Source organism: Eucalyptus grandis, chromosome 5, assembly GCF_016545825.1.
Source record: "Eucalyptus grandis isolate ANBG69807.140 chromosome 5, ASM1654582v1, whole genome shotgun sequence".
Classification (NCBI taxonomy): domain Eukaryota; kingdom Viridiplantae; phylum Streptophyta; class Magnoliopsida; order Myrtales; family Myrtaceae; genus Eucalyptus; species Eucalyptus grandis.
The window spans coordinates 1252757-1264687 of NC_052616.1; the positions used below are offsets into that span (position 1 = coordinate 1252757).

The 11931-nt window shown below is 39.3% G+C and overlaps 2 protein-coding genes and 2 non-coding genes across 4 annotated transcripts; 3 read left to right on the forward strand and 1 right to left on the reverse strand.

The window, feature by feature from the left end:
• Nucleotides 1–1795: 1795 nt before the first annotated feature.
• On the forward strand, nt 1796–1869 carry TRNAV-CAC. The gene has a single exon. It is a non-coding gene; the product is annotated as a tRNA-Val (tRNA).
• Nucleotides 1870–2086: 217 nt separating this feature from the next.
• Nucleotides 2087–4957, reverse strand: LOC104443447 (UPF0187 protein At3g61320, chloroplastic). Its single transcript, XM_010056841.3, has 4 exons — nt 4192–4957; nt 3857–4024; nt 3475–3681; nt 2087–2842 (listed from the first exon to the last, which is right to left on the reverse strand). Exons 1-4 carry the CDS (start codon nt 4858–4860, stop codon nt 2642–2644), a joined length of 1245 nt encoding a protein of 414 aa, XP_010055143.2. The 5' UTR covers nt 4861–4957; the 3' UTR covers nt 2087–2641.
• LOC104443448 lies at nt 4925–10439 on the forward strand. Its single transcript, XM_010056842.3, has 5 exons — nt 4925–4969; nt 5015–5078; nt 8848–9077; nt 9779–9833; nt 10123–10439. The coding sequence occupies exons 1-5, from the start codon at nt 4925–4927 to the stop codon at nt 10428–10430; spliced, it is 702 nt and encodes a 233-aa protein (XP_010055144.2). The 3' UTR covers nt 10431–10439.
• Nucleotides 10440–11252: 813 nt separating this feature from the next.
• TRNAC-GCA lies at nt 11253–11324 on the forward strand. The gene has a single exon. It is a non-coding gene; the product is annotated as a tRNA-Cys (tRNA).
• Nucleotides 11325–11931: the final 607 nt, after the last annotated feature.

An 11931-nucleotide genomic window follows, 5' to 3' on the forward strand; every position in this document is an offset into this window, starting at 1 on the left:
TTCTGAACCATTTCCTTTCACAAAAAGCATGGCCAGACAAGATATACCGCATGTGTTATGTACTGTGTAAACTGTTAAGCATCCTTTAACATTCAAAAGGAACAACTTAAGAGACTGGAAACCCATGGATGTCATTCATGCAAGTGGTTTCTATCAATGATTTTCATGATTCGAGATACTTGTTCTAAGTGACAAATTTGTGTAAATGCTCACTTTCATTAGGCTCCTTCGAGAATGCTGGCATAAGAATCCAGATTGCAGGCCTACGTTTGAAGAGATAATCTTACAGCTAGAGCAAATCCAAGAGAGCATGCAATATGACAAGAAAAAGCGGGTTTGCTGTTCTTGTGCTATCTTATGACACGAGTCACAGCCTGCAGCATATATGGAATATGCATCTCTTTCTTTCATTCAAAGCTCTCAATGAGAGATATGTTTAAGAACGAGGACACCAGCTGCTCGGCAACCCTAAATGACTTTTCCTCTCTCTGCAACCTTGTGTTATATTCCTGTCATATCTGGATGGGTGTATCATCTTTTTTCTTTTTCTTTTTTCTTTGTGTTATATATATATATATATTGGGGAAGAATAATGAACAAAAATGCTTGAGCGTGGTTTTGTAAACCTAGACTCACAAAAACTGGTTTCAGTTCACTGTTGATTTCTGAAATGACGTGGCAAATTCAAGCAGTTATTTCAACAAATGGACTCCATCCAAGCGTTCTGCTGCGTTTTGTAAATCTCGACTGTGTAGACTAGCCATTGAACCTCCAGCATTATTCATCTAGATTATAAACATCATTGGTATTGCCATCGTAGTCGGTTCACCACGAGGTAATTTCGTTTAGCAGCTTGCAACATGTGTTCAGTGTTCCGGGTACGAGTGGGTCAAACTCCAACAGATAACAACTCGTGTAACATTTCATAAGTTATCTTTCACTCAAGGCGAGTTTGGGGCATGTTACCGCCGTCCCTTTTGCATATACCAACATTCCTCACCATATCCTGGCAACGTTAAGGCCATGGCACGGACCGGAACGCTCCTACCACCATCTCAAGCCACGGCTTCACCAGATCAGAGTGGGTGCTTGTTACAAGGTCTCCACAGCACGAGCATCTGTATGATAACATTTGCAACGGGTCGGCTTGAAATGTCGGGGGACGAGTCCAAATGGACCAAGACATTCGACATTTTGGGCATGCCTTCTCGCACGTATCCTTCTACAAACTCTCTCAAAACTCCCAGCATCAGAAATTTGTAGCGCCTTAAGTCTCAAATAAAAAATTTCGACAACTTATTTTAAAGGGTTTGTGAGAGCCGAAGTAGAATGTTGAAATCGAAGGGCTTGCAAAATGGACAGGTCACTACTCTAAGGGTTGGCTTTACTTTTTCATATAAGGGCATGTATGCGAAAGGTCAATGTTGAATACTGGAGGTGAGAACAAAGAGAAGCAATGCCGAGGAAAGCTTGAAGCAGAGAAGTCGAAAATCATTTTCTCATTGAGTTTGCTCTGGAATTTATCCAAGTTGAGTGAAGACTTAGAGAGAGAGAGAGGTTAGAGGATCATGTCAAACGCGAGTCATTCCTTGGAACTTCTCGAGCTAAACTGCAAGAACTGGACGGATAAGAACTTATTAGTGTCTGCAATAATCGTGTCGAAATCGACCATGTTATTCATTTCGAACCTTCGATGTATTTCCGAATTACTCTAGCCAATTGAAAGGATCTTCTGGTCAATCCAGAGTTCATTTTGGTTTGATTAGTAAGTCGTAAGGGGATTGCTGCCAACAAGGTCTGGGTGGTGTAGTCGGTTATCACGCTAGTCTCACACACTAGAGGTCCCCGGTTCGAACCCGGGCTCAGACATTTCTTTTCCTTCTCTTTATGCTGTATATTTTCATTCTTTCCTTGTCCTATTCTCAGGACAACTCTTTTTTTTTTTTTCAATAATCATATCTTTCTGCGAGATTGCAACTTGAATTCCTGCTCAAAATCAGTTTTTTGGGCCACTGCATGATCTTATTGTCAACCATGAGTTGCATTTTAACCAAGCTGGGATGACCAGGAATCTATTAGCACAAAAGCCACCAATAACAATATTGATCACATTTCATTGCTGAATAATTTAACGAAAGCGAATCTCTACTACCGTCCCTCAAGAGAAGCTCAACAGGAGCAAGTTTTCATAGGCTAAAGTAGAATTTTGCTTCTGATTCCAAGTATAAGTACAATATCTCTGGACACGACGACAATGTTCTTCAGGTACTACTTAATGCTAAGGGAATAGAAAGATCCTTTGCTGTGTCTCGTGCCGAATTCGTTTTGTAGCAGAAATTTGTTAATTAGTGATCCTTGACCTGATGCTGGTGACTTGGACGCCATTCACGTGGAGAATCAATGGCGTGTTAATGTGCGGTCATGTAGAACATGATCCCCCATCAGTGAGTGAACAGCATATATACAACATGGTGCCAAGACGGGCGACTGCTGAAGTACCCTAGATTCCATCATAACAGCTTTATGTCTTCCTTCACGACAATAGTATAAGTGCATATCTGGATACCGGAATCATGCTGATCGTTTATATGCCAGTGGCAAGGTAATGGCAACTTTGACGAACTATACGTTCTCTAAAATGTCATGACCTGTTTCTCCTTTCAGTTTTGTGCTTTGGCCTACCATTAGGTGATTGCTCATGTATGGGGCTCTTCCTCTTTGCAAGAAGATGCTTGCCAATAGCTTTCTCGGTACAGATTGCTTCCTGAATGTTTTGGCGGACTAGATTGCAGAGCTCATCAAGCGCTAACATTGGAAATGGCTCTTCAATAAGAACACCAACCTACAGATGTCAAGGCGGAAGTCATGTCATGTAGATATGAAAGGGATTGGTGAGATTGCAAGGTGAATCCCACCGTGTCGGGATTAGACTGTTCTTTCTATTTTCTTTGCACTATACATAACAACCTTCAGTTTGGATTTTACAATTGAATATAATCCTAGCAAAGGCTGAAAACCAGAAACCAGCGCCGAGTCAAACTCATGCTTTCGAGAGGGTTGAGGGTTTTTTCTATGCATTTAACAGTTTGCCAAGGCATTAATAAGCAGCAACCAGGAAATGTCAAACGCATGAGAGGGTGAAACTTTTAATACAATTTGAGAACAGCTGAAAATAGTCCGAGACAAGAAATAGCAATAAATTTCCCTGAAGGAGTGCATTCTACAGTCTGAGAACAGAAAAGTCCTTTGTATATTAGCTTTTCAGTAAAAAAGATGTTCATATTTAACCAATCAAGAGACCCTGAATTCCCCTAACTTATGTTTGTGGACTACCATTGCTCGCCTGACTCATCAGCAGCTCATGTTCTTTTGCCATATAATAAAAATTGTATCATCAAGTAATTCACTAGGAAACTTAATTACAGTGGAGGCAGAATCGTTAAGTGAGGTAATAGAAAGAAATAGTAATCATACTTCTTCGATGCAGAACAAGGAAGCAGCGCTGATGAAAGTGGCCGGAACAACAATCCAGTGGCAGTCATCCCAAAGAATGACAGGAAGAGTCAGATGCCAAAGGACCAGAAACCTCGAGGTCAAACGGGTGTAGGAGAGAGGGATTGGAATGCCAATTAGTTGCTCGCAGGTGCTGATTCCTTCATGGAAGCAAGATAAATTTGACTCCTGCATGATTAAGATCCGAAATTAAAGTGAATGCAGGGGTATTAAGTTCACTCCGCTCTCTGCATAAAACAAATGGTCACCATTCGGTATTAGTAAAATAAAGAATCTGCAAATGCAAGCCCTCGTGCTTAGTCTCACTCAGAAACTTAAATCTGTCAGTTGAGCAATGAATTACCAGGACATTTCTCTTCGACTCCTCCAAATTCAACAATCTGAGGCTTTGGGAAATGAACTCAATAATGCACCGTGGCCGGTGCTTTGACTCGAGAATCATAGCTAGATCATCCCCCTCAATTCGGTTTCTTAGGTCTTGACCAATATCCGAGCCATAAGTCACATGACACTGCATATGTAAAGTCCATTATCTCCGAGCATCAAAAGCAGGGACGAGCATATAAATCGATAATAGTCACAGCAATTTATATAAGTCATAGATAATCTCAGCTCTGGCTTCTAAACTTAGCAAATTTTCTGTGCAATAATTCAACAGAGAAGTCAATGCCAACAGACCTTAAGTGCAACGGGAAACGCCATGATATACTCCAGAAGCACCTTCTTCAGCGCCGAATCTTCGTTGCTCTCCACCGTACTGATCACCTGCCTCGCAAAATCATCAACCCCTGCAATCACCTTCACCCAAATCTGCCTCCCTTCCTGGAACCTTGAATACGAAGCCTCCGTCCTAAACACCAGCAGGAGTGCCAGCGCTGGTGCTGTCAGCTGGTACGGCAACGACGACGTCCTCAGCACCGGGAAAAACTCCGGCAACCACTCCATCAGCACAGCGGTATTATAACTCGCGATCATAACTGCTACCAGAGTGAAAGCTGTCACCGGAGGTATCAGTGAGAGGATCACTCGCGAGGACAAACTCGAGAGCAAGTGCCGGACGTGGCGCTGCGAGCTCCGGTGTTGGAGCCAGTCCTCGTGGTTGTAGAGAGTTCGTTTGCGCTGCATCCCTTGCTCTTTCAAGGCATCGGCCCAGTCGGGTATCATGCGGAGGATCGAGATGATTGCAGGGAGCTTTTGGGGGCTTGAATCTCCAGCCTGAGAAGAGAGAACCTTGAACGAGATGGTGTTGCTGTGAACAGAGTGAAGAGTTGAGGCCAATTTGGGGATGAACTTTGGTGTGAACTGGGAATGCATGGAGTGAGATTTGAGGCTGATGGGCTGTGCCATTGAGAGGAATTGGAATTAGGGTTTTGGAGAGAGGTGAGGACATGTTAAGAGAGTAGCAGAGAGAATGTCAAGGAGTGATGAAGGGCTGAGGAAGAGAGATGAGTGGAAGGTTAGTTAATGACAGTTATTTTTTGTGAAGGAGGTTTTTTTACAGGTTGAAATAAAATATGTTGGTGATAAGCTGGTGCTAGGGTCACCAGTTACCTTCATACTCTCAGGTGACAGCCAACCAAAACATGAAGAATCACGTACAATCATTTTATACTTTCTTCAGATTTTAAAAACCTTTATTCTAGTAAGTTGCATCAAACAGGCGTTTTTACGCATTGATTTTATTTAGCGGCTAGATTTTCGCAAAATTAGTAACTCTATATAGAAAAGGTAATAAGGAAGACTAACTTCTTTCACCAAAATTAGTGACATTCATATGGGATAAGTATGTATATGCCCAAATAAGTAGTATACCCTCTCCATAGAATTAAAAGAATTCGCATTAGGAAGGATGGTTTTCAATCCAATTTTGGTTTTCAAAATCAACCTATCTATAGTTAGTATCATTTAAAATTGGCAGTAACTTTCGGATATAAAAGTGGGTTTTGAATACTTTACTCACTAATAATATGAAAGTGACAATTTCACTATGATGGGTAGCTTTCACTATGATGGGTAGCTTAGTCATGTGATTTTAAAAAAAAATGGCAGTATTTTAGTCATGTGTTTTGAATATTGTTTGTAGTTAGTATCATTTAAAATTGGTAGTAATTTTCGGATATAAAAGTAGGCTTTAAATACTTTAGTCACTAATTATATGAAAGTGACAATTTCACTATGATGGGTAGCTTAGTCAAGTGATTAATAGGATTTCATATTAGTTATTTGCATATTTAAATTTACTCAGCAATATTCATGCATGATTAAAAAAATGGTTAATACCACAGAAAACCCTAAACTATGTCAATCATGACCTAAATATCCTGAACTTTTTTTGTACTATTAAAAATCCAAAATTTATACCATTGTAATAAATATAGCTTAGATTGAACTAAAATAAGTTACGGTCAAGGTATTTGTGTCACAGTTGGCAAGTTTAGGTTTTTGATTTAAAAAAAAAGTTTGGGGTATTTGTGGTAAAAAAAAAAATTATGGTACTCATGTCACGCTAAGTTTAATTTAAGGTGTCTATGAGATCTTCCCTTACAAAAATATGCGCAACCTCTCAAATTTCTTTTTTCAAAAAAAAAAAAATCTTTTTTCAAGTTACTTAATGGGCCCTCAATTTTACTCATTCTTGAGCCCATCGTACAAGGGAGTCACTTTTTGTTTAGGTTAACAAATATGGCATCTTTGTTAAAAAAAAAAAAAAAAAAAAAAAAAACAAATATGGCATAAAAAGTCTCAAACTATGCTTACTATATAACACAAATATCCAGCATTTTTTTTTTTTTTTGTGACTTAGGAATGTCCATATAGCCTGCAGGCGACAAGGTAAACTCGGAATGGTGCTAGGGCATGACCCACCATCATGACACTGCACTTAAGACCACTAGTCTAGGGCATGACCCACCACCATGACACTGCACTTAAGACCACTAGTGATGCTTTTGGGATTCGAACTTTTCTTCTTTTGTGAGAGGGAGAGACCTCAACCCAGCGACGCCACCACATGGGTGGTAATATCCAGTATTTTTTTTTTTTTAGTCACTAAAAATTTTAAACTTACCCATCATGACACATATCCCAAACTTATAGCAGTGTGACAATTGAAATAGAAGGAATATGTGACATGTATAAATTTTGAGTTTTTCGTGACACCAAAAAGCTGAAGGCATTTATCTTACAAGTATAGGGCTTTCGGCCCAAAAAAACATAAAATTCGGAATTTTATTTTGTGGTATTTATCCTTTGTTTAAGTCAAAGGATGTAATCACTCATTTGAAAAGGCGACAACTCGAGTTGTTCTTTCTGCCTTCACCATCCAGAAGCTTTAGGAAGGATGGTTTTCAATCCAATCGTGGTTTTCAAAATCAACCTATCTATAGTTAGTATCATTTAAAATTGGCAGTAACTTTCGGATATAAAAAGTGGGTTTTGAATACTCTAATCACTAATAATATGAAAGTGACAATTTCACTATGATGGGTAGCTTTCACTATGATGGGTAGCTTAGTCATGTGATTAATAAAAACTGGCAGTATTTTAGTCATGTGTTTTGAATACTATCCGTAGTTAGTATCATTTAAAGTTGGTAGTGACTTTCGGATATAAAAAGTAGGTTTTAAATGCTTTAGTCACTAATTATATGAAAGTGACAATTTCACTATGATGGGTAGCTTAGTCAAGTGATTAATAGGATTTCATATTAGTTATTTGCATATTTAAATTTACTTAGCAATATTCATGCATGATTAAAAAAATGGTTAATACAACAAAATACCCTAAACTATGTCTATCATGACCTAAATATCCTAAACTTTCTTTGTATTACTAAAAATCAAGAACTTATACCGTTGTAATAAATATAGCTTAGATTGAACTAAAATAGGTTTTTTCATAACCTAAAAAAGGTCAAGATATTTGTGTCATAGTTGGCAAGTTTAAGTTTTTGGCTATAAAAAAAAAAAAAAAAACACACACACACACACACACATTCGGAGCATCTATAAAAAAAAAAAAAAAAAATTAGGGTACTCATGTCACACAATAAGTTTAATTTAAGGTTTTTTGCGAGATCTTCCCATAAAAAAAAAATACCTCTAAAATTTCTTTTTTTCAAGTGGTAACGATTCTGTTTCCGGAAACAAATTCTGATAAGAAATAATTATTTTTTATTCTGTTCTTGGAAATTGATTCTGAGTAAAAGAACGCGTTTGTTAACTGTATAAAATTTCTGATTTTGGAATAGAATTGCGTTTGGTACCGTGTTCATTGATTCTGTTCCAAATCAATTTATTTTAATTTTAAAATAATTTTTATAATTTTTCCCTTTTTTCTTTTCTTTTTTTCCTTTTGTCCTTTTTTTTTTTTTTTTCCTTTTCTTTTCTTTCTTCTTTTGTTTTGTTTTATTTTTTCTTTATTTTTCTTTTATTTCTTTTTTTCTTTTTTTTTTTTTTTTCCTATTCTTCTTTTTTTCTCCTTTTCTTTTTTTCTTTTTATTCTTTTTTTTTTCTTCTTCTCCTATTCTTCTTCTTCTTCTTCTTTTTTTTTTTTTTTTTCTTTTTCTCCTATTCTTCTTTTTTTTTTTTTTTAGGCTAGACGAGAGCCTCCGATGAGCTCATCGGACCAGTTGCCGGCAGCCAACGGCGGACGGCGGCGGGCAGCAATCACGAGATGGCAATCGATGAAGAAGAAGAAAAGAGAAGAAGAAGAATTTTGATTCTCAATGTTGTTCTCGGAACAAGAATCAACTTTTTTTTTTTTTATTTATTCTTGATTCTCTTCCCAATCTGTTTCCGAGAATAAATTTGATCTTGGGAACAAAAATTTTACTAAACGCAATTCTCGTTCCAAACTGATTCTGAGAATAAAAAATCAGAATCATGCACAGGCCCTTAATGGGCCCTCAATTTTACTCATTCTTGAGCCCATTGAACAAGGGAATCACTTTTTGTTTAGGTTAACAAATATGGCATAAAAAGTGTCAAACTATACTTACCAAAAAATAAATATCCCGGACTTTTTTTGAGTCACTAAAAATTTTAAACTTACTTATTATGACACATATCCCAAACTTATAAAAATGCCCAAACTTATATCAGTGCGACGATTGAAATAGAACGCATATGTGACATATATAAATTTTGAGTTTTTTCGTGATACCAAAAAGCAGAAGGCATTTATCTTCCAAATAAAGGGTTTTTGGCCCAAAAACACATAAAGTTCGGATTTTTTTTTTTTTGGTGGTATTTATCCTTTGTTTAAGTCAAAGGCTGTAATCACTCATTTGAAAAGGCGACAACTCGAGTTGTTCTTTCTGCCTTCGCCTCTAAGGGGTCACCATCCAGAAGCTTTCCCCGACATGGACCCATCGAAACCCGCGCAAGAACCGCCACCGCTACCGCCCCAGGGCGGCTCCGCCGCAACCGCCGCCACGGCCGCCGCAGCCTCAGCCCCAGAAGAGCAGCAAGAGACGAGCCCTCGACCCCAATGTTCGGATTCAAGCCTCTCCTTACTACAAGATGCGTTCTTTGCTCAACGACCTTCGTCCTTCTTTCATCGAGGTTCGCTTTCCATATCCGCTCCTGGCGGTGTTACATGTCGGGATGCCCTCCTTTTCTCTTCAAGAAATGTTGGGTTCGTGATTTTCTTGCTGTATATTTCGCGTGTTCTCTTGGATACTCTTTCTTTCCTTTTCTTTGGGGGGGGAGGGATTTTCCCGCTCCCCGGTGAAACAGTAGACGAAAAGGATGCTTGGCTTGGGCGGCGATTGTATGCTCTTTAGTATCTGCCGTGAATATGGCCGGAAATCATATCTTTTTGGTTCGCTTTTTTTTCGGAGTTCGGCAACAAGTTGTTCTTGGCATCAAGTTTTCGTGATGCTTAAGAAACGTGGCTCGAGTTGATGATTGGGAAATTACAAAGCAGACCCTTACATGGGGTTCTGAATCATAGTTTCAAGGGAATGTCACGGGGAAAGTCTAAAACTTTCTGGACGTAGACGGGTATGCTTGGTGTGGTATTGGCATGTGATGAATGTTGAAGGTCTCTCTGTTCCAACAAAGGAAATGGTTTGAATCCTGCTTGGTGGTTTTATATCCTACTGGAGCATGCATGTTTGTATCTAACTTCACGGAATAGGTAGAAGATGACTGTATATATTTGGTTGGCGAGAAAATTGAGCTCCACTGTCTTGCACATATTTGATTCTGTTGCTGCATAAGCTAGCAAAGACTAATGCCTCTCTGGCTTTATCCATTTGAAGGTGCTTGCGACCCCTGACTTCCGGAATTGCAGGGCGGCTCAAGAAATCAAAGAAAGTAAGCTTCAAAATGTTCGATTTGCTGTGCTTTTATATGATTCGGAAAGTTCTCATACTTTTCCTTGAATTTGTTGGTGAATCATATGCTCAGACTCCTTTGTCTAGTAAATTGTAATCAACGTGTAGTGTGTAGTGCAACACATCTTCTGGCCTCTGCGTATTTCATGGTTTCATGTCACAATGAAGTGTGTCGGCATCGTCTCTCTATAAGAAAGTGACTTTTTTTCTAGGGGTGAAATAATTTTTGTGCGCCTAAGGTTTTGTCCTTCGTACTGGCTCTTTTCCAGAGTTGAAGCTGTTTATGGAACTATACGGACAGATGACTGCAAGTGCAGAAACAGTCTCTTCTACGAAACGTAACAACGTGAAAGAAGGGAAGCGCGTGAAAGGAGAGAACCGGGACACTGAAAAGCGGCAAGCCGAGGTGCTCGAGGCTCGGGGAACATACATTGTTGGCGGATCAGCTTTCGGCTGGAACTTTATTACCTTTCCTGGCCATAAACCGGAGTACTACGGCCCGACAAAAGAGTTGTTTCGAGCTTCACGAGTGGAGTTACAAGAAAAGAGAAATGCTTCTGTTCCCCGTACTGGTTGACATTGACCGATCACATTGGCGCAGAACTACGAATCACTCTGGATTTTCTTTCTTTTTCCTTTTTGGCTGGCTAAGCAAATCGCCGTGGAATTGTATATCGAGTCTTGGAAGCAATATCGTCAGTTTTTTAGGGATGTAACCAGTCTTAGCTTCACAAACCAGTTTAGTTACCCAGTGATTCTCTTGTAATGTGACCTCACGTTTTGGTTTTCCCTATGCTCCAACCTTCCGTTTCTGTTCAAGGAAAAAAGGAGGTGTTTTGATGACCTGTAGCCAATTCTTCTTGGGATGTTGCTGCCCTGCTGATCGACTGAACTCTTGTTGCCATCTTGAATTTGTTTTGATTTGCATATGTTATTCGTTCGATGTGCATAGAGCGAGGATGCTGTTTCTGCCTCATTTTGCGGTGAATTAGTTTGGGTCATCTTGAGAATTTCAATTAGACGCAACTCCATGTGCCCTTTTGTTCTTTTTGGCCTAATTTCCAAATGGTCATATCACTTTCCTCGTTTCATATCAGGTGCTATGGAATGTATAGATTTGCGAATTTACCTGTCATGTTAATTATCAAGCTCATGCCTTTTTTTTATCAAAAAGACTTGCAAGCATTAACTTGTGATAATAATGTAGATGCTTTTAAAACTTGAATACCTTCTGGTCGCAATTGATGTGTTTCCAATTGACACGCTTTGAGGACATGCCCAGGTTCAAAAGGTGGTCAATATTGAACTAATTCAAAAGGTGGCAGGTTAGGTGAGGCATTAATTGTAAAATAATTATATATAATTATATATATTTAAGTTGCGCTTAACTTCAACGCGGGGGTCCATAGCTCAGTGGTAGAGCATTTGACTGCAGATCAAGAGGTCACCGGTTCGAACCCGGTTGGGCCCTTTTTTTCCCTACCTTTTTATAATTTATTTATTCATTTATTTTTATTTCTTTCTCTCACGTTTGAAATTCATCTTGCCAGCTGCTTTTCTTCTGCACTACTTCGTCCCAACCCAGTTGCGTCCGCAGTTCGAGATGGGTCAACACGGTTGCGTCTTGCCGCTACATTTCTTTGTCTCGAAAGCTCATAGGAATGACCGACACGCTCGAGTTTATGCATTGCTCTGATATATGGAGAGCACTAGACAGATGAATTCTCTCAGTTCTTGAGAGGGATGCCTGGAGGTTTGGGAAGCCGGAAGCATGAAACAATAGCTCCACCTAAGCGATTGTTCGCGCAAGGTTTAGAACATGTAATCCATGACAAGCACATAAATTTGCAGGAAGCAGACCTCGCGAAAAAAAATTGGATTTAAGGTTGAGAGAACTTGAACGAGCCATTGAAGACCAGTTTGATTCTCATACGATCATCGCGAGTCCTGCTGTTCAAGTCAATCCTGGAAAGGGACGGAGGGCTCATCGGTGAAGGTGGCAACTGACCAGAAAAATTTATTTGATCTGGCAGAGAAGTGCTCGAGCTTTGGAAGGCCCCTGAAAACATCTTGAAGTG

Coding starts and splice junctions, on each gene's coding strand:
- LOC104443447 (XM_010056841.3), bottom strand. CDS start 4,860: ATGGCACAGCCCATCAGCCTCAAATCTCACTCCATGCATTCCCAGTTC. Junction 4,025..4,191: donor CGTTTCCCGTTGCACTTAAG/GTCTGTTGGCAT, acceptor TTACATATGCAG/TGTCATGTGACTTATGGCTC. Junction 2,843..3,474: donor CCTTGTTCTGCATCGAAGAA/GTATGATTACTA, acceptor TGACATCTGTAG/GTTGGTGTTCTTATTGAAGA.
- LOC104443448 (XM_010056842.3), top strand. CDS start 4,925: ATGTCAAGGAGTGATGAAGGGCTGAGGAAGAGAGATGAGTGGAAG. Junction 4,970..5,014: donor GGAAGAGAGATGAGTGGAAG/GTTAGTTAATGA, acceptor GTTTTTTTACAG/GTTGAAATAAAATATGTTGG. Junction 5,079..8,847: donor AGTTACCTTCATACTCTCAG/GTGACAGCCAAC, acceptor TTCGCCTCTAAG/GGGTCACCATCCAGAAGCTT.